Consider the following 24,922-nt stretch of genomic DNA (forward strand, 5'->3'; position numbering starts at 1 on the left):
TCTTATACACATACACTGACAGTTCAAGTTAAAATAAAACTAAATAGTCTGATTAAGTAGCCTTAGTCATAAGCTTTGGTTAATTCTGTTTGTTATATTTCTGTCCTTTGGGGCCCGTTTCTTCTGAAATTGGGTGGAGCTACCCTTACTGGGTTGTTGTTGGGGTTTGTTGGGGGAGGTCTGTTTCTTTCCTTTTTGCAAAAAACTCAACTGGTTAATGAGACTACCCAAAACAAGCAGTAATTTTGACCATGTGCTAGAAAACAATAAGCTCTGAAAGGGAAGGGGCTTTTTATGCACTTTTGAAAAATACATACTTTATTGTCTCCCAACTCCACATAAGCAAAATGTTACAGTAGTTGTAGCAGGATGTTTTCCTACGTCAGAGTTGCCAGCCTAACTGAGACAAGCATCCTCTTTGGTAACACACAGTACAGTAAATGAAATCAATTTCCAGTGTAGTAACACAAGCTGTGAACAAAGCTAAATGTAAAGAAGTATTAGTCACATTTTCAGAATCTCTGTGGAGGCTTGCATCTCTGAGCCTCTTTACCACTGGCAAAAAGTTGAGGCATGTTTACCAGTTTCCAGAATTATCTAATCTTAGTCTAAAGTAAATATAGTAAATCTAAGATTAGTAGGAAGTGAGGTAGTAGGTGGAGAAGAAAGCTGCACTATGTTCTTTTTATTCTTTTCCCATCCAAATCCTACCTAACTGCCTCTCTCAATTTAGAATTCCTACATGGCTAAAAACCAAAATTAGCAGAAGGCTAAAAAACTGAAGTCATCAAACCCAAAAATGCTTGTGTAAATTTTTCAAAACTTCTAAATTGGAAATGAGGTTAAAAAAAATTATACAGATATTAAAAGCATATTCAGTACCACACAAAAAAAAGAATAATCCTGAAAGAAATGTATGCTGTATACTGCTTAATGTAATCTCACTTCCCTTTCTGAATTTCCCTAGTTCAATTGCTTAATCTTCAGTTTTTCTATAGGAAGCACCACTACACAGCAAATTCCATGTCTGTCTTCAGACCTTCCTTTTATATTTAGTATGTCTATTGCATGATAGGGTAAGCACACTTCTACCACTACTACTTTATCTTAATCTTCAGCCTGTTTCATGTGGTAAAGGCCTGTCATTTTTATTTGCTGTTTTATCTTATTGTAAACTATATATAAATTAACTCATGTAAACCGTGAATATATAAAATCAGGATCTGCTATTCTGCAGCACAAATTATGCAAAAATATAGCTTTAGAATCTTCAAGTACATTTTTAAAAAGGCAAGAAAAGCAGTGAACAATATAAACATGTTTATTAAATGATGGTGTGCCTGTGTATATTATTATAAATCACGAGTATATGAGAATTTGGTTCTCACATCAGACAAATAACTTTTTTTACAGATACTTGTTCATAATTTACTATCCCAGTGATGTTAGCAGCATAACAAGTCTCTTCTTTTTATAGAGACCTGCAACAAAATTACACAGATGCCCAAAGAATTCCCTATAGTTTTATGAAACAAAAAAATTTATGTTCTGATCACCAGAGGCAATAGCAACTAACAGAGAAAAGTGTTGTAGTAATAACTTAGGTGCATATACTGATCTTTCTCCTTGTGGGTCCCTAATCACATTTTATTTAGCACACAGTCAACTCCACTGAAATGTATCTACTTCTGAAGTGGAATATGGAAACAAAATGTTACTTTTAAAGGATAGGTATGAGGAAATTAATTGTTCAGTAGAATCTACAGAGAACTTCAAACTCTGGTAGAATACTATCATACAAAAATTACTAGCTGGCCAAAGCACTACAGTTAAAATATTTTTTCAAAAGGTGACACATGAAGTTTAATGACAAGACATAATCAGGACTGATCTCTTTCATTCCCTGTTAACAATCAGTGATATGCTGAAGATGTCCTGGGAGTCGCACCCTGGAGCTCTGCATCACTTCTTATTACAAAGGAAAGTATTGGAATCTCTGCATTTATGCATTAACTGCCCAGCTAACTCAGCTCATGCTATCACAGATATATGCAGACTGTATTATCATACAATAACAGTTTAGTTTTATTTGACTTCCTTTTTAAAGTTGATGGCAAATGCAGAAACAAAAGCCTGAAGGATTCTCTGTACGTATGACTAAAAACAATGCATTAAATACTAACTGGCATAGATAAAGTGGGGTAGGAACTTGGGGGAGAATGATATTTAATTATCTGAAGTGTTATAAAACACAGTCAGGGAAGAGAAGCTAAATAAATATCCTCAGTGCTTGTGTAACAACCAGAAAACCCTTGGTTGGAGGTACACAATGACATAATTCTTCCGTCTAAGGGGGCTAGCGAAGGTGAAGTTTTTTTAGCAAGATTATGGGAAGTTTTCTGTTTACATTCTATATGCTTCCTATGGTGATCAGTCTCCAACAAACTCTAGTTATAGCCCAAATTCTGCAAGTTGTAACATGAACATGAAATGTTACTTCTAACAACTGTCTCTTCTTGGCAAGACTGTTGCCTCTCTTCCCTTTAGACTTTGAAAAACCATGATACAATCAGACTGTTGACTGGTAACTTGTTTCTATTTGAGTTAAGGTCTGTAGAGTATATATATAAAGATCTCACCTCACACAGCTATTATTTCAGGCTATCCACACTGTGGTGTTGGTTTACATCTGTCTCACACTGTGAACGGTATCTTTGAAGCCATAAAGGGAAGTGGTTTAGTGGTAAATAAGTGGTTAAGTCACCCAGTAATGTATATGGAAAGTGAATAATGTCTATTTATATGATGTGCTCTTGACTTTACTGCAGATACAAGTCTAGAAATTAATTAAAAAACAATATGAACATCCAACCATTGATACATCCAATGGTAAGGGGAGAGAATGGAATGTATTTGCTGAGCTACCAAGAGGTTCAAATCAACTCCCACCTTTCAGGAAACTTACTTTCTTAGACACTCCTCTCACCTCTTCTGGTAAATACACGTCTATCTGACGTATTCTTCCAGTGTACTAGCAGTGGATATAAAACTTCAAAAGTGTTGCTAAGAATGACAAAGCAGGTCAAAAGATGACAGAAAGTGAAAGTATAGAAACTTACAGGATATATTAGAAGCTAGCAACAGAATTTAGAAACAACAACAGAAACAAAATACAGAGAAAGATTTAGAAAGACAATGTGTACTAATGGTGAGGGAAAAAAAAGCAACGCAGGGAACAGATTAAAAATACTACTACTGTAAAAACGCTGGGGGGAAAAACCTGAGAAGACTAAAGGAGAGACTCATGCAAGGGATGAAGGAAGAAGCAGCATGAGATTGACACATATGCTTCAAAACATATACAAGAGATCTGGTGGACAACAAACTATTGTTTTGGTTTTATATATCAAGTCAGATGAAATTACTGAAGTCTCACCAAGTCAGTGAGCACTGGATGCTTACTTCCTTTTAAGTGCTTTGTGAATCCCATTAGTAAATTTCAAGCATTATGTTTTGCTGCTTTATGACATAGGGACTTAAAGCTAGCAAATTGTGTTTAGATGTTTTATCCCTAAACATGTGGACTGTATTTTCGAAACAATGTTTCTTTGGTTTCTGCTAATTGCTTTTCCTGGACTTATATATGTAAAGAAACTCTACTTGCAAGCATAAATATATGAGAGGCTCATATAAAGACTCATATATAGTGATTCATAATTCTAATGTTTTATTACTTGTTCTAAAACAATTTTTGCAGAACTCCACAAAATGAACTATAATCTATTATAATTCAAATCTACAAATCTGCAATAAATCGTGTTGTTAAATGGTTACATATGTTGAGCTTTAAAAATAACCAATCAACTAGTACATTTACCTTTTGGAAGAAAATGTATGAAAAATTTGTTTCTATAGCTCCTTAATGAGCTATACTATTTTAATACTACTCAAAAGATCTACTATGGTGATGATTTCATTAGAACTAGGTCAAAACTAAGATATTCAGTACAATTTGATCTGAAGTAGTATCAGATGCTTATTTCCTACTTTGGAGACTTACTAATTTTATTTTATTCCTCTAAGGCAACCATTAAAATATATACATTGATTTCAATTTTGAAATCAGTATTATATCTATTGTGGAATCAAAGTTAGGACCTACAAATATTAGAAATTCAAAGTATGAGAAAAGCTCTGTTTCACCTTCTACTTATATCTGCTGTTCATTTCAAAATGAAAACAATTAGAAAGTATAGTCAGCCTAATTTGTCTCTAAAATTTTCTTTTACCACTTATGTACCCTAAAGATTATCACTTATATGTAATTTCCTATGATTTTTAGCTTTCTTACCACTGAAAAATAAAACACAGTATTGTATATTTGGGGACACTGAGAATCCATGCAATACAAGAGAGATTTTACTGCACTTTGCACCACTGTGCACCAAAATATGCATATACAAATAATAAAAGTGATAGATTGGGAAGGTAACCAGCTCTACAGGACAGCAGATCGCATAGGACAACAGGAACCCTGTATGTGGGGCTGATAAAGCAGAAGCAGAATGTGGTGTGGTAATAACAGAGCATCGGAGCAAATCTGAGCAGACCTAATTCATGCACTAGTAGCTCTCTAGCTGCCTAAATTGCATCAGCAAGATATTTTTAAGTTTGTCTTGACTCAATCATGTATAAAGGATTGTGCTAGATAAGGACCCTCAGACTACTGTGCAGATAAATCTCACCCCAGACTTCTGTTATGTGTATGGCCGTGTTCTGTTGACTTTAATGGGACCTTCACGGTGCCTTTCAGTTTCTTCTGTGCTTTCCTCAATGAGAGGCTTCCTTTCATGCCAACCTGACATGGAGACTAGAATGATATAATCAGATTAATTTTCATAGCTAATCTAAAAGTTCCAGTGGAGACCATGGAAGTTTTTGCCACAGCTTTAATAACCAAGTATGCTAATTCTTTTTCTAGTGGGCAACACCAAAAGGTCATCCTCCTCTACCATCATACTTTTTTTTTTTTTTTAACAGATGAAAAATTTTACCAGAGCTATATAATATATTACTCAGAGCAACTGAATTTCTTGGAGCCAACATTTAGACAGTCCTCAGGGTCCAATGTTAAATTCCACATTGTTATTTTATCAAAATTCTGCCGCAAGAGAGTACATGCATACCATTCAAGACCAAGTTTAGTCACATATGCATTTTTATTATTGTTGATCTATAACAAATAGGATTTAACTTAAAATGCTTTTTTTCCACCCTTTACAAATTGAAGTCTGTTTTCAGTTATGTGTTTGCCTTCTTGGCAGCCATATTCTTTCAAGATTAGGTCTTGTTTGTACAAAAGAAAGGCAGTTGAACAAAACACAAGAACAATTGATTGGTACTATTTACCTCATCACCAGGACCGCAAAAGAGAAAGGGAAAAAGGGAAAGAAAAGGGAAAGGGAAAAAACTGGAAAAACAGATGTTCTAGGGCATTATAATTTTTATGAATTGCATGGAGGTCTACCCTTGATTGCACTTCCCTAGTAATAAACTTAATGTAAGATTTCAAATTATCATAGGCTTATGTTTTGGGAAACAAACACACACATAATACTAAACTAGATGCACTACCTTCCTTACAGTAGCCTTTACATTCAAGTTATTAATTGCATGTTTATGCTGAATATGCATGCACACACAGATACTTGTACACACACACAAAAAACCCTGTACATGTATGTACACAAAAATCTAGTATAAAAAGATAAAAAGTAAGAATTACTTTGTTAGAAAGAACAGAAAATAAGATACAGTTGTTTGTAACCACTATATACTTACTATTTAGTTGAATCTGATAACTGATATTCTCGTCGTCTATCATAACATTCCTGGATTCCAGGGTCATTCCATAAACTTCTTATTGCATCTACATAGGGGTTCTCAAAAGTTGACACCTTCTCTACATCGACTTCTCGAACTAACTGTGCATGAGCCTAATTTGAAACAAAGAAAACAATAAAATTTACTTTATTTTCTATGTTTACAAATAGTTCATATACAGTGAATGTGATTAACAGGAATAATTTTTCAGACTGGCCATCTCACCAATGCGAGGTTATGAATGAATGATGATAAGGTGTGTTCAAACTAAGAAAAATAGTAATAGGGATGATATGAGAGAAGGTGAATTAATAAATGTGTATATGGGCCCTTATTTCAGAATAAGCTTATCCTAATCCAGTATTATTTAGCTGAAATGGATAAAATGTTCACATTAAAATTTATATTTCATTAAGCTAATTTTTAAAAAAGCTTTCATTTTTCAGGTACAATTTTAGGGCATATAATATACCTGCTTTTTAAATGATAACCAGTTAACCAACTTGGCAGAGTTAGACTGATGGGAGAAGAAAGAATGGGGAGGAGGGAGGAAATTTGTCTTTTAAAGAGATTCATTTATATGTGCATACACTAAGAGAGAAAAAGAACAGATGAAAACGTAGTCAAGCAAAAAACCCAAGGGATTCTATTCTCAAATCTAGTCTGCATTTCAGACTAGACACATTTCAGCAAGGACACAAACCTCTTCGCATTTTAAATTAGGTAAATGCATACAGAAAGGACTGGTTTTGTTCTTTTTAAAGTAATTTATCCTGTTTACACACATACAACCCATCACCCCCCTTTTTAGACAGTCCAGGAGAATGCTACTACTCATTACTTAACAAAATTTTATACCTGGAATTATTGTTTACTCACGTGGAAATCAAGTACTCCAAGTTCAATGTGAAAAATGTTTGTCTTCGAGATATGGAGAACATATGCTCTCTATTATAAGAACCTGTCCTGGTTTCGGCAGGGATAGAGTTAATTTCCTTCCTAGTAGCTGGTACAGTGCTGTGTTTTGGATTTAGGGTGAGAACAATGTTGATAACTCACCAATGTTTTAGTTGTTGCTAAGTAGTGTTTACACTAGTCAAGGACTTTTCAGCTTCCCATGCTCTACCGACTGAGAAGGCTGGAGGTGCACGGGGGGCTAGGAGGGGGGCACAGCCAGGACAGCTGACCCCAACTGGCCAAAGGGATATTCCATACCATGTGACGTCATGCTCAGTATATAAAGCTGGGGGAAGAAGAAGGAAGGGGGGGACGTTTGGAGTGATGGTGTTTGTCTTCCCAAGCAACCGTTACGCGTGATGGAGCCCTGCTTTCCTGGAGATGGCTGAACACCTGCCTGCCGATGGGGAGTAGTGAATGAATTCCTTGTTTTGCTTTGCTTGCATGCGCAGCTTTTGCTTTACCTATTAAACTGTCTTTATCTCAACCCACGAGTTTTCTCACTTTTACTCTTCCGATTCTCTCTCCCATCCCACTGTGGGGGAGTGAGCGAGCAGCTGTGTGGTGCTTAGTTGCCGGCTGAGGTTAAACCACAACAGAACCCAAGTCTCCAAGTTCTAACAAAGTATATTTTCTTCTGGAACATCACATCCATCCATCCCAAAACTGGACAAATCATGAAGGGTCTCTACTGTCTCACAACAAAATAACAAGAAAAATGGTATTCTACTAAGCACAAGCCAATACTCTTGTGAAACAGGAAGATATATTTTTTTTCCAAAGGATTTTATATTTTTTTTCCTCAAGCTCAGTTATGTGTTCAATTAGCTTTGTATTCTTCCAAAAGAATGATGCCCCAAGTATTTGCTCACTACTTACGACAAACTGATACAACAATATATTCAGATTTTTTTTAATTGTTCTTGAGCTCTGAAATTATGGTCAGCTGATATAAAAATGCTAACAGAGGTAAAAGACTGACTAGGTATTCAAAAGTTGCTCTTAAGCTTTCATCAGAAATTCATAATAACTGAAATATTTCTCTAAGTTCTCTAAACATTCTCTAACAGATGCTCAAGTATTCTACATCAGCAGTACAGATAATCATAAAAGGTAATTACTTTATTCAGTTATCCATTTAGATGTATAGTTACTACAAAATAGTCCAAGATTTTAAATTGTTTTATTTACCAGTTCTGTATGTCCTGCCCTACAACTAATATGACTTTGCACTATGTGGCAAAACTTCTGAAATAAACTCCGACATATGCCAATGAGTTGTATCCATCAGAAATCTAATTTAGCCTTTTTAAAATAAACATTATTTCCCCAGTGAACACTGTTTCTAGTTCCCTGGGATTTGCTTGGGTAGACTCATGACAACTTGTACCCTACTGACATACAGCTCTTCACAACAATGCTTCTTTTCTTAAAAAAAAAAAAAATACCCTTCACACAGATTTCAAGTCTTTATGCTATGTCTAGGCTACATCTTGTTCCCCAGAGATACTATACTTTCCTGTAGATTACAATTTTTCTTACTTTCTCTGAGTCTTTATCATCCACTATCTTTTACTGGCTTCTAATTTCTGGTCAAAGAGACAGAGATCTAAACACAGGATCTCATCTATTGGCTTAATTATTTTCTCATTTGCTCTGGTAAAAGCCAAAAGTAATTCTACTGAAACCTAATGAGATGCAGAAGCATAAATTTAATGCAGAAAAAGACTCAATCATGCATGATGTGTGGTGTCACTACTGCTAATTACTGGTTTTAGTTTCATTCCACTAATATAATATCAATTCTGGAACATTACTTTTGATGTTTCCAGAGGAACCTGGACAAGCTGGAGAAGTGGGCCTGTGTGAACCTCATGAGGTTTAACAAGGCCAAGTGCAAGGTCCTGCACCTGGGTTGGGACAATCCCCAGATCAATACAGGCTGGGGGATGAAGGGATTGAGAGCAGCCCTGCCGAGAAGGACTTGGGGGTACTGGTGGATGAAAAGCTGGACATGAGCCAGCGATGTGCGCTCACAGCCCAGAAGGGCAATCGTATCCTGGGCTGCATCAAAAGAAGCGTGGCCAGCAGGTCGAGGGAGGTGATTCTGCCCCTCTACTCTGCTCTGGTGAGACCCCACCTGGAGTACTGTGTCCAGCTCTGGAGCCCTCAGCATAAGAAAGACACGGACCTGTTGGAGCAGGTCCAGAGGGGGGTCACAAAAATGATCAGGGGGATGGAACACCTCTCCTCTGAAGAAAGGCTGAGAGAGTTGGGGTTGTTCAGCCTAGAGAAGAGAAGGCTTTTGGGGAGACCTTATTGCAGCCTTTCATTACTTAAAGGGGGCTTATAAAAAAGATGGCGGCAAACTTTTTAGCAGGGCCTGTTGCGACAGGACAAGGGGGAATGGCTTTAAACTAAAGGGGGGTAGATTTAGACTAGATATAAGGAAGAAATTGTTTACGCTGAGGGTGGTGAAACACTGGAACAGGTTGCCCAGAGAGGTGGTGGATGCCCCATCCCTGGAAACGTTCAAGGTCAGGTTGGACGGGGCTCTGAGCAACCTGATCTAGTTGAAGATGTCCCTGCTCATTGCAGGGGGGTTGGACTAGATGACCTTTAGAGGTCCCTTCCAACCCAAACTATTCTATGATTCTATGATTCGATGATTCTGTTAGCACTCAAATTGCTTGCATGAAAAAATCTGAGGACTCATCATTCATCCAGTTTCTGCAGTATAAACTTTATCCAGTACTTCTTAGTCTTCACTGATACTTTTTGCTGTACCCAAAAATAGACATTACTTGAAACAAAATAGTAAAGCTGCTGCCCCTTAGAAAATTGTACCTTCTGAGATTTCTTTCTTTTGGAACACCAATAATTGCTATCAAAGCAGTGAAACAAACAAAAAAGATAAAACTGAAGGATTCTGCAGGTACCACCAAATTCAAACTGGTAATTAAGATGCAATTACTAGTTACGCTGTAATGTTCTACAAACAAAATCTAGGTGGTGTAACTGACTTTTCAGTCTGATAGTTTTATACTGGTCTTTCTGGCAATACTCTTTTCCACATAATTGCTATTAAAAATAAGTATATTTTTTTAATCTATAGGGTCCATAGTGTCAGTTTTCTACCTATTATCTTCTAATTTTTTGCAAATGGATCTGTTCCCATATTCTCTCCATACATGCACCAACCTTTTGGAATCTTACAACAGTGGTTACAGTCAATGTTGGAGCAAGCTTGGAAAAAAGTTCAAGTTTTTATATTCCTTTTGATATTGTCTCTGTAATTTTTTCAAACTAGCTTTCTAACCTACCAGAAAGATTTATGAGGGAGACATACACAAATGCAGTCTAAAAAAAAAATTCCTCTTCTGATCTTAAATCCACAGAAGAAAGCAATATGCTTGAGATGCAGTAGGCAAGGCTGTTTCGTATCAATGGTCTGTGTGGACTAGCCAATTTTAAGATGCCCATTTAAAGAATCTCTCTCACATGGGAAAATATATCTTAGCAAATATTTTCCATTTTGTAACAGGATTTCCCAAACCTATAAGAAAGATTGTAGTGTTAGGCCTGTCAGTAACTAAATCATCAAGCACAGTGATATTAGATAGGTCTGGATGGTATAATTCACATAGACTGTATAATTGAAAGCAATGGCATGAAATCGGATCCAAGCAGTCTGGGAGCTGAATGGAAGTCAGTACAAAAAGCCATCATCATGACCATGAATTTGTCTCTCTTGTCTTGAGAGGACTAAAACCCCAGTGTGATTCATTTCTTGAGAATGTAGCTCTTGCTTATAGGAGAAACAATTATTTATGCCAGTCAACAAAAGTCATGAGTCATTTACAGGTTCAGACCCTGATGACTTGTAATCTACAACTGTGGTACATGCCTTACTGGGCTGTATAGCAAGATATGCAGTTTTGGAGTAAATCTTCATCTATCCTTTGCCCTTCTTTTCTTTTTCCTTGGACCTACTAAATCAAGAGCAAATGAAAAAGTAAAGACTTTCCTGCAAACCTGCACATAATTGAAACAGGTGTAACATTCAAGGAGAGTAATAGTAGGCTATATTTCACTGTCTTGAACAAGTAACAGATGGGGTATGTGTTCCTTAACATATCAGAAATCATAAATCTCTGAAGATCAGTCCAAGGTAGGAAAGTGCCTTTACATAGCAGCCTGAGAGAACTAATTTGGAAGAGGACTGTAGAGAGGTAGTTGCTTCCTTTGAGCAACCCTGAAGCACAGAATGGATTAGGCTAAACAGAAAGAGGTTTCATGGTGTGCTACACTGAAGAACTGTATTTAAATAAAATGCATTGTGAATTGCTGGAAGGAGGCTTGGTACAATGCTAATCATTTTGCAGTTATTGAAAAAGGTCAATAGGGTATCAAAACTGCCTAAATAAGAATTTGTCATCCTTTCCTACTTTATATTCTAACTTTTGAGTAGGAAAAATAGCATATGCTCTTTGAAAAAGAATTCCACAGGCACATAACAGAACCTAAAAATTTGAGTTTGCAATAAAGACTATTTTTGTTGTTACTGTTCATTGTCTGTAAAATGTTTAGAATAATGAGTCCTAACCCATGACTCATGGGCACTACAGTAAAACAATAAATAAGGATTTAAACAAAATATCTTGTGACTTAAGTTTGAAAATGACTCAGTTCAAAATGTATCATTAAACTCTACCTGTAATACTTTTATATAAGAAAACACTGGAATAACAGAAGAAAAAAATTCACGTCTACACCTATGATATTTCTTTTTTTATTTTTAATAGGGCTCAGAGAAAGCTTACGGAGTAGCTGAATAAATCAGAAATTTATTTCTACACTGAAATCAGTGCCCTGGATTTTCCTGGTTTCTTATTTACTTTTAAGTTGCATCAGACAAAGACAATAAACACTATGCCACACTGCAGGGCAAAAAAAGGATGTGACTGTTTTGTCACTTACTCTCCAGGTTTCGTATTTCCCATATATAAACTTCAGGTTGCCTGACTATCACTTAAGCTGTTGCCCAACAAATAAAAGAAACATAAATTTATCAAAATGGTCATTATTGTTATTTTGATAGAATATCTAATTGTAAAGGCCTGAATTATCACTTTTGTCTCTATTCACCCCTTCCCTTCCAAAAACCCATATCCACAAGAATATGTCCATTAACTGAAACAACTTCTTCAACAAATGCTGTTGGCAATCAAGCTCTATAAAAAAAAACAGGTTTGCAAAACAAAACAGGGAGAAAAAGAGAACTGAAGCGTCCATAAGCAACATACTCTCTACTAAGATGACAAACAGGCAGATGAAGTTAAATGAATTAGTCTTTCCGTGATCTTAGATAAATTCAACTGTTAAAGTCTCTGCTATCTCTTTCTCTCAAAAAGATTTTGGATGCGCATCCTAATTCTGTTGTTTGTGGTAAGTCTAAGCAGAGCAATTTACAAAAAAACTCTGAAAAGAGAATCGATAACTCCACATTTAATATGATAAAAATCTTCCTGAATTGACAACTCTACAAAGCAAATATTGACATTTAGATTTTGTATTATATAATATAGTATTTTTTACCAAAAGATCTCAAAACACTTTACAAAGGTTATAAATACCACTAGGAAGTGCAGTTATATAAAATTATCACAATACAGCTCAATCATTTTCACTGATGAAAGCATAAACCTATTAGTGTCCAAATAACAGTAATTATTACTATATTATTATTACATCTCAGATGATTAATTATAAGAATAAAAGGAATGTCATTTATCATTATGAAAAACCTTTGGTAAATACAAACTTATGAAAAGGCACAAAAAGGTATTTCTCAAACATAAGACAAAACTATTTTCTAGTGACTACTAGATCCATTATCATAAAATGTCAACAGTACAGGTATATACATAACTCGTAATGAACCTGGTTTCAGTCCTGTAGAAGAAAATTGCTGTCAACTTGAAATGGTAAAAACTGTTTTATAAATATTTCTATGTTACTGACACAGTACAAAACCTGATCTACCTACATTACTAGTCATAGAAATACTAAATGATATACTATACCATGCTACTCGAATACCCACGCATAAACACACACACATATGTTGCTATACATCCCTGAATACAAAAATACACTTTGTCTAAACAATCAGTTCAGTTTAAGGAAATGTATCTGTGCATATATGAAGAAAGTATTCCTTTGAGTAACAAGTTTCTCAGATAGAATACAATGTATGCTATAGCTTGCTTACTGCTTGTGGAAAGAACTAAGTTTGTCTCTGACAGAGAATACTCTGTTCTTTGAGGCTGAAACATAGCTTTCTATAGCTAAGATAATTCAGTCCCAGTTTCCTAATGTGTAAGTTGTCTTTAAAAGGGTTTGAAGGAAAAATAAAAATTTCTTTTGTTGCAAGACCCAGGAAGCTCCCCCATCAAACCCATGACACTCCCTTTCATCTTTTTGTCAGTATTTGTTTATATTTCCTTTTCTTTGTTTTTCAGGACAGCTTTCTGTTCTTCACTGCTCAAAGAAATTTTTTCATTTTGCTATAGTGTACTATTTAAGTGTACTATTTAAAGAGAAATGTTTTAGAACACTATGGCTCCAGGATGGGAAAGAGGGTAATTCTGAGATAGAATTATATATTCTCATCATTACCTCTAACCAAAACACCGTAGAATTCTACATATTCCAACAGATACACCAGAGAGCTGTGCTGCCATTCAGAGGGGCCTTGACAGGCTGGAGAAATGGGCAGACAGGAACCTCATGAAATTCAACAAGGGGAAATGCGAAGTCCTCCATCTGGGGAGGAATAACCCCATGCACCAATATATGCTAGGGGCCGACCGGCTGGAAAGAAGCTCTGCAGAGAAGGCCCTGGGGGTCCTGGTGGACACCAAGCTGACCACGAGCCAGCAATGCACCCTTGCGACAAAGAAGGCCAACAGCCTCCTGGGCTGCATTATGAAGAACGTTGCCAGCAGGTGGAAGGGGGTGATCCTTCCTGTCTACCCAGCATTGGTAAGGCTGCACTGAAGAATACTATGCCCATTTCTGGGCTCCCCAGTACAAGAAAGATATGGATTTACTGGAGCAAGTCCAGCACAAGGCCACAAAGATGATTAAGGGACTGGAGCATCTTGCATATGGGAAGAGGCTGAGAGAACTGGGATTGTTCAGCCTGGAGAAGGGAAGGCTCAGGGGGAATCTTACCAATGTGTATAACCCGATGGGAGGGAATGAAGAAAAGGGAGCCAGAATCTTCTCAGTAGTGCCCACTGACAGGACAAGAGGACACATGGACACATGAAAAGGACACATGAAGTTCCATCTGAACACAAGAAAACACTTTATTCATTATTTATGTCATGTTAGGAGGCTAGATATTCTGCCCTGCAATTGCTCAAGACAAGCTGCATATTTAAACATGCTATTCTATTACTGTCACTTCAGCTGACACCTTAAAAAAACCCCAAACATATATGCAATGGTGTTCTAATTGTGAACAAAGGAATAGCTTCCACTTCTTTGATTATGGAATTCAGTACAGTCCATTTATATACATTAAGTGCTTGATTAGGACCTTATTCCATTAATTCAACAAGTTTAGTTTGTTTTCCATGGTTTGCCTATTTTTACTTTGAAGAAAATAGAGCAACAAGTAAATTTCAGACCCTGTAAGTAAAGGGCGGTCCAGATTGCTGAGTTCCAAAGTTCTTTTACTACGTATTTTAAAATATGAGTCTTGTTTTGATTTGTTTTCAAAATGTTACTTTTACCACCAAATTTTCATAGGTTTTTACCAGAACCTTTTACCAGACGAAGGGGTGTCAAAATTATGGGATTAATGTTCCGGTTCAGATAAATCCTTAAATTTCCAAGGAAGTAGTGGAAGGTCTTGGTGAAGAAACCCTTACTGAAGTTCTGAAGGAGTTTGAAATTGCAGCATTTGGGTTCTAACATTGCTAATTTAAACAATCTGAACATAAAACTAAATCCAATTCTTCTCTTGGACATAGTCACTAGCAACAATCTTACAAGCCTCGTGAAGTCCTCACAATTAGTAACTGACAAGCCCAAGTGGTAAAATCTTTTTCAAGTGGTAAAATCTATTTAAAATTTAACACAAATCTGCAATGACAGAAACAGACTTAAAAACATTTCAGGTTTGAATCAACATAAGAAAGAATTTACAACAAAATCTTCCCCCACAACAGTTATTGTAGCTAACATAAATAATCCAAATTACTGCTCTGTCTATATAAAGACAAAATTATCAATAAATGTTTTCATAAACATATCCAAGCATGCATATACAATCAGGTTTTCAGAAAAAATATCAGTATCCTGGATTTTTTTTTTAAGATCTGCTCTTAATCTAACATCTTCAAACAAATGTTGTTCAGTAATTAAACAAATAATTATGATACGGACACACAAGCAATCATACCATTGTTTCTCGAGCTAGCTAAACCAATAGTATATACATGACAAAAAAGAGCACTGCTGGACTGCTTCTTAGTGTTACTCCAGCTGAAACTCCAGATAAATGTCACTAAAACTACTGTATCAAGCTTATATGGATCAGAATAGACTATACAAAGGCAGAGCTGGACCTAGAAAAATCAAAGAGCTCGCTCTATATTCAGCCGGTATAACCTGGGGCAGACTTGGAACCGCTTTAAACAACAGTGAGCAGAGAACCATGCCAGGCCCAGAGTCAGGGATGCCTTTTTCATTCCACCGTGCTTCCTCATCATGCATATTGTTCAACAGCATGTGCCTGACAAGCTGGTCACCAGGAAACAGGTATCAAAAGGCATATTGGACCACAGTATATAACAGGGAAAAAACCAAACCAAAAATGCCCCCTCCCAATCCTTCCCAAAGCGCATCTTTCATCTGCTTTGCCCACAGAAAAAAAAAAAATGGATCTGGAAACCAATAGGGGTTAATAATAAATTGAATTGCTAATCTCTACAGTGACTTCACAAGAAGGTAGGACTGTAATTTTTTTTTAATTAAAACTAATCTTTCTTCTATTTTACATGCATCACGGGTTTTAAGAGCTTTATAGCAAGCTTCATGTCCTAGCACCTGGTTCTGAAGAATGATGTTCAATATTAGTATTGTAAATAATGGTAATTTTTTCTGCAATATTTTTATATAGTGATATAGTTGGCGTTATTGAAGATAATGTTATGCAAACATGGACACACTCAAATTTTTATTTTATTTTCAAGTGAAATAAGTGGCTGTACTTGACAAACCCAGAAGAATCCATTGCTTCAATCAACCATTGCAATACAATAGCAAGTGCATTTGAAAAAAAAGTCTGTGAATTCTCACCTAAGAAGCATACACATGCACAGAACTCCTCCTGAGCCTCACTCCTGTACAAAGCCCAAATGCATCTTACAGAAGAGGTGTTTTTAAGGATCAGAGGAATAACAGCTTTGCTTGGCTTCATGGATTTAAATAGCTAGAACTGAAAAAAAACCGTATGCCTCTTTGTAGAGTAGAAGTTACGGTCAGTTGATTCAGGCAGTTCAGAAATTCAGCAATCCCATTCAATTGCCTAAACAAAGGAACTGCAGAAGTTTCGCTGCCTTTAATATCTAGAGAAGAGCCTAAGATGTATATAGGACAGGCAGAGGGAAACAAATACCAGATTCTTTTTAAAAAAATTATGCCATCATATCTCTGTTTCAATTTAGAAGAGGAAGTATTGCATTAAAAATAATCTTGCACTTATAAATTATATTTATGAAATTTAAAACTGAGATAAGTCAAATAAAAGCACTGCAAAGAGAAGCATTTATTCTCTGTACTTTTAAGCCATATTTTATTGTATTTTCAAAGAAAGAGAGTGCCCTCTGCTGACTAACACATAGCAAAGAAAGCAGTAATTTCAAACTGATATTTCTAGAAATATCAGGATTGGGAGGGTCCCTTTGAAAATAATGAATGATTCCAGTGGGAATTTTCCTCTGGAAAAATTGCATCGAACTTAAATGATTGCATTTGTGTGTTTTCTAACCAAGATGATTGTCTTTCTAAACAATTACCTTATTTTTTGGAAATAAACTCTGAAAATTAGCTTCAGACTTATCCTAGGCATGTAAACCTACATAGTGTCTGATCACCTACTTCTTTCGTGTGCTTTCTCTAATTCCTTTATGCAAGCATTTGTCTAGAGTAAAGAACTGGCATGACTGAATAAATGGTAGAATTCAATGTCAGATGAAAAGCTGTTGTCTTGAACAGGGTCACGGAAGAATGAATTTAGTCTTTTTAAAGATAGCAACCCAACATTATTTTCTCCAGAGAAACCACAGACATATTATATATAGCATAGTGATGAGTAACTATTTGAAATGTGCCTTGAGGGAGATAAAATTTTTATGTCATGTTTGACATAAAAAAGTGGTAGCTTCAATATAAATTAGTCACAATCTTTTCATTGCTAGAAACATACCTTATTTCTGCTCTGTCAAATCAGACGCCAAGCAGAGCTCAAGGACAGCAAAGCACTGCTGACTTGTCTTTCATGGCTTCAGGCAACTACCAGTCTCCTGAAACACGGTGCCAACTTACAATCAGAGAATAGTTTGGGTTGGAAGGGACCTCTAAAGGTCATCTAGTCCAACCCCCCTGCAATGAGCAGGGACATCTTCAACTAGATCAGGTTGCTCAGAGCCCCGTCCAACCTGACCTTGAATGTTTCCAGGGATGGGGCATCCACCACCTCTCTGGGCAACCTGTTCCAGTGTCTCACCACCCTCAGGGTAAACAATTTCTTCCTTATATCTAGTCTATATCTACCCCCTTTAGTTTAAAGCCATCCCCCCTTGTCCTGTCACAACAGGCCCTGCTAAAAAGTTTGCCGCCATCTTTTTTATAAGCCCCCTTTAAGTACTGAAAGGCTGCAATAAGGTCTCCCCGAAGCCTTCTCTTCTCTAGGCTGAACAACCCCAACTCTCTCAGCCTTTCTTCAGAGGAGAGGTGTTCCATCCCCCTGATCATTTTTGTGACCCCCCTCTGGACCCGCTCCAACAGGTCCATGTCTTTCTTATGCTGAGGGCCCCAGAGCTGGACACAGTACTCCAGGTGGGGTCTCACCAGAGCAGAGTAGAGGGGCAGAATCACCTCCCTCGACCTGCTGGCCACGCTTCTTTTGATGCAGCCCAGGATACGATTGGCCTTCTGGGCTGTGAGCGCACATTGCCAGCTCATGTCCAGCTTTTCATCCACCAGTACGCCCAAGTCCTTCTTGGCAGGGCTGCTCTCAATCCCTTCATCCCCCAGCCTGTATTGATACTGGGGGTTGCCCCGACCCAGGTGCAGGACCTTGCACTTGGCCTTGTTAAACCTCATGAGGTTCACACAGGCCCACTTCTCCAGCTTGTCTAGGTCCCTCTGGATGGCATCCCATCCCTCAGGCATGTCGACCACACCACTCAGCTTCCATCATTAGGAAGGAGAAAGAAAACCAAATAAAAATACATCTTTCCTATTTGCAAAAAAATTGAGTCTTGTTTATATAAGAGCTTGAAAGCTTCTTCCTGTGTTGCCTGGTGTGTGCAGAACTGATCCATACTCTGACTTAACCAAATTAACATGTGTTTTAAAGTGATTAATTCTGTTTACTAACTAATCAGTATTGAGAGGGAAAGGCTGTTTTTTAACAATCACTTGGGAAGATTTATTTATCTGCCAAAGCATAAATGACTATCCTCTCAAGATGTTAGCCAAAACTAGACATGGTCCCTATAAAATAGACCATTAGTCATTAAAACAGTTTTTGGAGGTTTTTTTGTTTGTTTGTTTGTATTATGTTTCTAGTAAGCCCCTGTTTTCAGTGAGTGTTAAATATATGTGAAGGAAAGCAAAACTGAGCTTTTTGGAATGAATTTAGATTAAATTAAATCTGGAAGAAACTTTTGGGAACTGAATAAAAAGGGTAGAAAAGTGACAACATAGTCTATTGAGAAAAACTATGTATTCTCATTATTAGTATAGCAAGACGTCTATACTAAATTGCTTAATCATTCTGTGCGATATACTCTGGAGATTCTCCAGGATGCAACAAGGAGCTGAAGATCTTGGGACAAAGTCAACAGCAAAATACTGACATATTCTATCAAATCTCCTGGAGTCAAAAGGTTCTAATTAGCCACAAATGTTCTGAATCTACCCCTGTAATAATTCTTTCACAAATGCCCAGAGCAGTTTCCCAGAAAATCTGGGAGACAAATTAATCAAGTTAATTTAGGGAAAGTGTTGCTGCAGAAAAGACAGGCTGTTTGTTAAATTCTACTATCCAGAAAGAAACATATTAATAGGACCTATCTACTCTGTTCATAAGTACTATCAGAGAGAGACAACTACTTAAGAAATCAGCATGCAGCTACCACACACACACAGAAGCACTTTGAACTGGAATTACAGTTTTAATGCAGATTAAGATTGAACTAGATAGTTAGCAAAATAGCCTGCAAGTCAAAACAGAAGACAGCATTAATTCACCTTAAGGAACAAGAGAGGATTATATTGAAAAAGCCAACAAAACACTATTGACCTGACCCAGTACCAACTGATGTTGTTATTAAGATTTCTATTTTCTTCAGTGAGCTTTAAACTCCCCCTCAATAAGAAAATGATCATAATTCCTTTTTGGACCTGGCAAATAAGTATTTTCATTCAGAAAAATAGGTCAGAAAGTCTTTTGCTCTTTGTAGGTCACCCTCTGTTCAATTTAAGCAGCAAAAAGACAAATGTTTTCAGCGTCTGCTCCTGAGAGTCAGTGCAAAGCTCCAGTATAATAGTGCGGGGGGGAACAAAATCCTACACATGAAAAACAAAAAACTCTGGATAAGAACAGAAGGCTCTGCCTATGCACACTTCCGTGGCTGCTGCTCTGCAGAAGCTGTCTCAGCCTCCTGCACTACACTGTCACAGACATTGCAGTGTCGTGAGGGTCACAAATACTGTTTCAACTCTGGTAAGTGGGCTCTATGCATGATATTTACAAGACCCATTAGTGAAGAAAAAAGTACCAAATGTTTTAAAAATGTGGGCTCTTGAGGAGGAAACAAAAAATTAATTAGAGATCATAGAATCATAGAATGGTTTAGGTTGGAAGGGACCTTTAAAGGTCATCTGGTCCAACACCCCTGCAATGAGCAGGGACATTTTCAACTCAATCAGGTTGCACAAAGCCCCATCCAATCATATTTTGATTCCATAAAGACCAAAGGCTTAACAAGCAGTTTCATCAAATTGAGGCAAGCATACATTTCTGGTCAGCCTCTCAATGTTATCAGAGATCTCATTGTTTGTTTTTTTTCCCATATAACCTACTAGATTCACAGGAGCCCATGAATTCTGTCCATCAGTCCTGATACATCGTAAATACCATAAGTCCCTATAACTTCATTTCTATGACTGTGAGCAAAGCCTTTGATTTACAAAAAAATAATCACAGTGGTTGACTGATACCAACCTTTAAACCTACCAAAACCTTTTTCACCTCTATGACTAACAGTATCTTGGGTCTGGCACTAATACTTCTATGTCAATAAATAAATAAATAAATAAATAAATAAATAAATAATGAATGAGCACTCTAGAAATTAATATCCCTACATGAACCAGATACATTAGATAAATTCCATAAGGGTCTTACAAAGATCTGGGCACTGTGTTTTTCTCCTTGCCTTGATATCAGACCATAATGGAAATCCAACTATCATATGTATTTGATGAATGATAACTGGTTCAAAAGGCTGTTACCTAATTACAGGTTTCGTATGTTGAAAAGTGCCCTGCAATCTTCTGTAAGGATTATTCAGTGGCCTTAATTCACATTAAATCTACTTTTATTAATATAACAGAAAATACTCCTACTCAGTACGTTCTCCTGTTGTATGTGCCATAAAAATGTGATGGCAACAAGGAGGAAGAGATGGGAAAGGAAATGACTTCTTTAAAGAGGACATCCTGTGGGCAGTGCTGTCTCTTACTGTCCTAGGAGTACAATTATAAAAGGAAGGGTGTATATCTTAAAACCAAGGGAAGTATTAAAAACATTCCTAAAACACTATTTTAGAAGCATATTTGAAATGATAATGCTATATTGGTCTCCCCACTTTTATTCAGAGATTCAATGCGTCAGGTAAATTATTTATTAAAAGTAACTGAGAAACACAGCTCTAATAATATTGGCTATATTTAGATTTTTTAAAATTATTTTTAATGGTAAAGGCGCCACCATATTGGCTGTTTTCATGTAGAACCCTCTCAAAACCTCATTACAGAGAAGTCCATTTTCAGTATTAAATGTTCAAGCGATGTTCTTGGTATCAAAACAGGAACTTGACTGCTAAAACTTAAAGGTTGCTAGGAGTTCATGCCCCTGAAAAAAAAAAATAGAGGTTGATAGCATTAGTAGCCCTTTTCTCTTCATCAAGAGGCCTTGCCCAGATTAAATCTGGTCCTTCCTTTCAACATGATGAGTAAATAAAGATGTTAGAACAAACAACAAGCAGAACAAGTACTCTGGGGAAAAACAAATTACTTATCCAAACATTGGTGGCAGCTTGCCAAGAACTTGTGAGCCATACACAAATCGTAGAATCATAGAATCATTTAGATTGAAAAAGACCCTTAAGATCGAGTCCAACCGTAAACCTAACACTGCCAAGTCCACCACTAAACCATGTCCCTAAGCACCATGTCTACACGTCTTTTAAATACCTCCAGGGATGGGGACTCAACCACTTCCCTGGGCAGCCTGTTCCAATGCTTGACAATCCTTTCAGTGAAGAAATTCTTCCTAATATCCAATCTAAACCTCCCCTGGCGCAACTTGAGGCCATTTCCTCTCGTCCTATCGCTAGTTACTTGGGAGAAGAGACCAACACCCACCTCGCTACAACCTCCTTTCAGGTAGTTGTAGAGAGCGATGAGGTCTCCCCTCAGCCTCCTTTTCTCCAGGCTAAACAACCCCAGTTCCCTCAGCCGCTCCTCATAAGACTTGTTCTCTAGACCCTTCACCAGCTTTGTTGCCCTTCTTTGGACACGCTCCAGCACCTCAATGTCTTTCTTGTAGTGAGGGGCCCAAAACTGAACACGGTAGTCGAGGTGCGGTCTCACCAGTGCAAAGAGACAATCAATCAGAGCACAAGACAGCTGCCCCTAGAAATATTTCTAAACCCTTGGTGCAAACGAAAACATGGAGCTATATTAGGAAACAGCAAATATAGGAAATGGTGTAGAAGGGAACCTAAGATACTTATCAACTACATCATGTCTCAAAATGTGCACTAGAATATCCCCAAAAGGAACAAACAGGGCAGCTACTGTGGCTTGAAGCAGGACCTAGAAAAGAACTGCATTTATTGACTTATCAGAAATATGCACATTTATAGCCTCAAGAGGATTAAAAAAAAAGGAAAAAAAAAATCAGTGATAGGGGAAAACAGAGGCAAGCAAAAAAACCTTTGAGATTAAAATTGCTTTCCCTGATATCATGTAATATGGATGAAAGGGCATTCTCCATCTTATAACTAGAATCTATCATTTTGCTATTCTAATCTATAAAAAAAAATCACGTCTCTAATTAACAGCTGAAATCAGTGATCATGCATTCAGAATAGAGCTCCTTGTCTATATCACAATTAGCCTGGAGACTAATGTCTAAGTATTTATACTGCTCAGCTGGTGAAAAGAATAGTAGGTCATAAAAAACTATCAAGAAAACATGTAATTGTGTTAATGACATGGTAGGCTGCTGTAAGACAGCCTTCTGGTTACTTTGGAACCAGACAGAAATCTTTTGAAGCCAGCAGAACTATTAAATAGACAAACCATCAAAACTGAAAGCTGTCAAGAAAATAAACAAACTCATTCATGTGCATTTCACCACTGAATCCCTATCAATATTGTTTGTATTTTTCACCCAAACCATGCTCCTGTTTCCGCCCCACACACAATATCTTCTATTACCCATTACTTCTTTCTTTATTTTCATCTCACATTAAGCAATACTCATCCAGATATACAGGAATAACTTTATATGAACAGATCTGATTAACACATTGCAATTTTTTAGTTTTGTTTACTGAAGGCCTTGTAGATGGATTGATAAATTTGCCCCCCTTTCAGAAAAACAAATAAAAACTTCATTTGCTACTGCACTGCAAAATTCTTAGCACTTACTTTCTTGTGAAACTCAGTTCAAGAGCCGGACATTTAACCCTTTATTTCCTTTCAAGCTGCTAAACTGTTATGGATTCTTTTAGACAGCTTGGAAGCCAGCTAGCTTTTATGGTCTTGAACATAGGCTTATCACCAAAAAAAGACTTATTTGGAAATAACCAACTTCTTTTCTGGACATAAGAAACATTTAAATTGAGCTCATTCTTTGGCAGTACGAGAGTTTTTACTGACTCACAGGCTTTGCTGGATTCCAAAGCCACATGCATTTATCATGCAGTTCTTGACAAACAGGGTTTGAAATAATTGCTTTGAGTTTTTCTCTGGTACATTATGCAGGCTGTTTTATATCACAGCTATAGCTCCAGTAAGTGCTATGCTTGCTGCAATTATGCTCACTGATTTATTTTGATATAGAATTAGGTTATTGCTTATAGAGAGTATTTTATTTTTTATATTGATATTTGCATTTCTGTGACCCCTTTTGTGAATAGTGAGAAATATGGTACCACACCATAAATCTATTTTAAGAATAAATTAAGTACTCCCTATATTTTTCTTCCACTTTTAAAAAATCTTCCTGTATTACAAGGCATTCTAGATGCCACTCACTATCAAATCCAATGGCTTCTCTACACAAACACTTGGGAAAATTAATTGGAATTCACTTTTAAAAGGTTTATTAAACCACATTACATCATTGTGTAGACATACTCATTCAGTAAACAGTCCTTCATTCAGATCAGCCTTTGGAAACTAAGTCTACTCTTGAAAGGTTTTATTATTATTATAATAAGAGATAATCTTTGAGCTCTGCCCTAGTTTGAACCTTGATATAGAGGCATTTGAAATGTTAATACATGAAACATGTTAATGGAGATTGTTAGTTATCCTTTTCTCAATTACTTGGTCCAGGAATGAGAGATTGTAAAAGCCTTCTGTGTGATTTTTGGCCTCTTGAGAATAGAATAGACTAACGCAATTTTCAAGGTCCTAGATTTGCTTCTCTAGAGGAGTACATTACAATAAATGTTCAGGAGTTTGTAGCTAAATTAGGTCATTTAGATTTATCACTCACTGAACTATATATTCACTCTTGAGTTACATTTGCCTCAAAGAATCACGCAGATGGGAGGCTGCAGGTGAAAAGCCTGTAAGTAGTTCTGGCCAACATCACAAAGCATCCCAAATCCTGTTTCACTATGAAAAATAATGGGAAGAGGAGGTAACCAGAAATAGTCGGTGTATCGTGTGCCCCTGCTGCAACTTCCACTACAGCAGTCCTTGCCCGCCCACTGACAAAAGAGAAAGATGCAAGAATGACTGTATGGAACATTAATGAGTCAAACACTAAGACAGAAACTTTTGTAATGTCTATTTCCTTTTTTCAGTTTTTTCTTTTTTTTTGTTGCTCATGTTAGAAGAAAATATCTGCTAGAAATGTGACATATAAATGGTAATAGAAGAAACTAACTTTTTTTTTTTTAGGAATGTAATTAGGCTTATGTTGTAAAACATTTTACGGTATTTTATTTTAGTACAATCTCAGCAAAATTGTTGAAAATGTGCAATCCTTGGCTGACAGAATTCCAGAGGTGTTCTGATTTCTGACATCTAAACTACAATAATATCTGAATGAAGAGATTTACAACACAGCATTTTTTTTGTAAGCATAACAAATTATCTCAAAAGCTGACATAGGCTAAAGACCTTTTATTAAGAAAACAAACAAAAAAAAAACCCCCACCACAAATCTTGGTTATTGTTTGCAATTTTTAAAATGAGATCCATTGCTATGTCAATATCACTCCTACCTCACTAAACAGAGAACATTAGT

At 36.7% G+C, this 24,922-nt stretch overlaps 1 protein-coding gene across 1 annotated transcript in view; it reads right to left on the reverse strand.

Annotated features, from left to right (window-relative positions):
* The window catches only part of LOC143171939 (guanine nucleotide-binding protein G(q) subunit alpha), a 152,450-nt gene that overhangs the window by 58,418 nt on the left and 69,110 nt on the right, over nucleotides 1-24,922 (reverse strand). Inside the window, exon 3 of the mRNA XM_076361125.1 lies at nucleotides 5,842-5,996. Within this exon, the coding sequence (XP_076217240.1) occupies nucleotides 5,842-5,996 (155 nt within the window). The remainder of the gene's footprint in view (nucleotides 1-5,841; nucleotides 5,997-24,922) is intronic.

This window comes from Aptenodytes patagonicus, chromosome W (genome assembly GCF_965638725.1).
Source record: "Aptenodytes patagonicus chromosome W, bAptPat1.pri.cur, whole genome shotgun sequence".
NCBI classification, from domain to species: domain Eukaryota; kingdom Metazoa; phylum Chordata; class Aves; order Sphenisciformes; family Spheniscidae; genus Aptenodytes; species Aptenodytes patagonicus.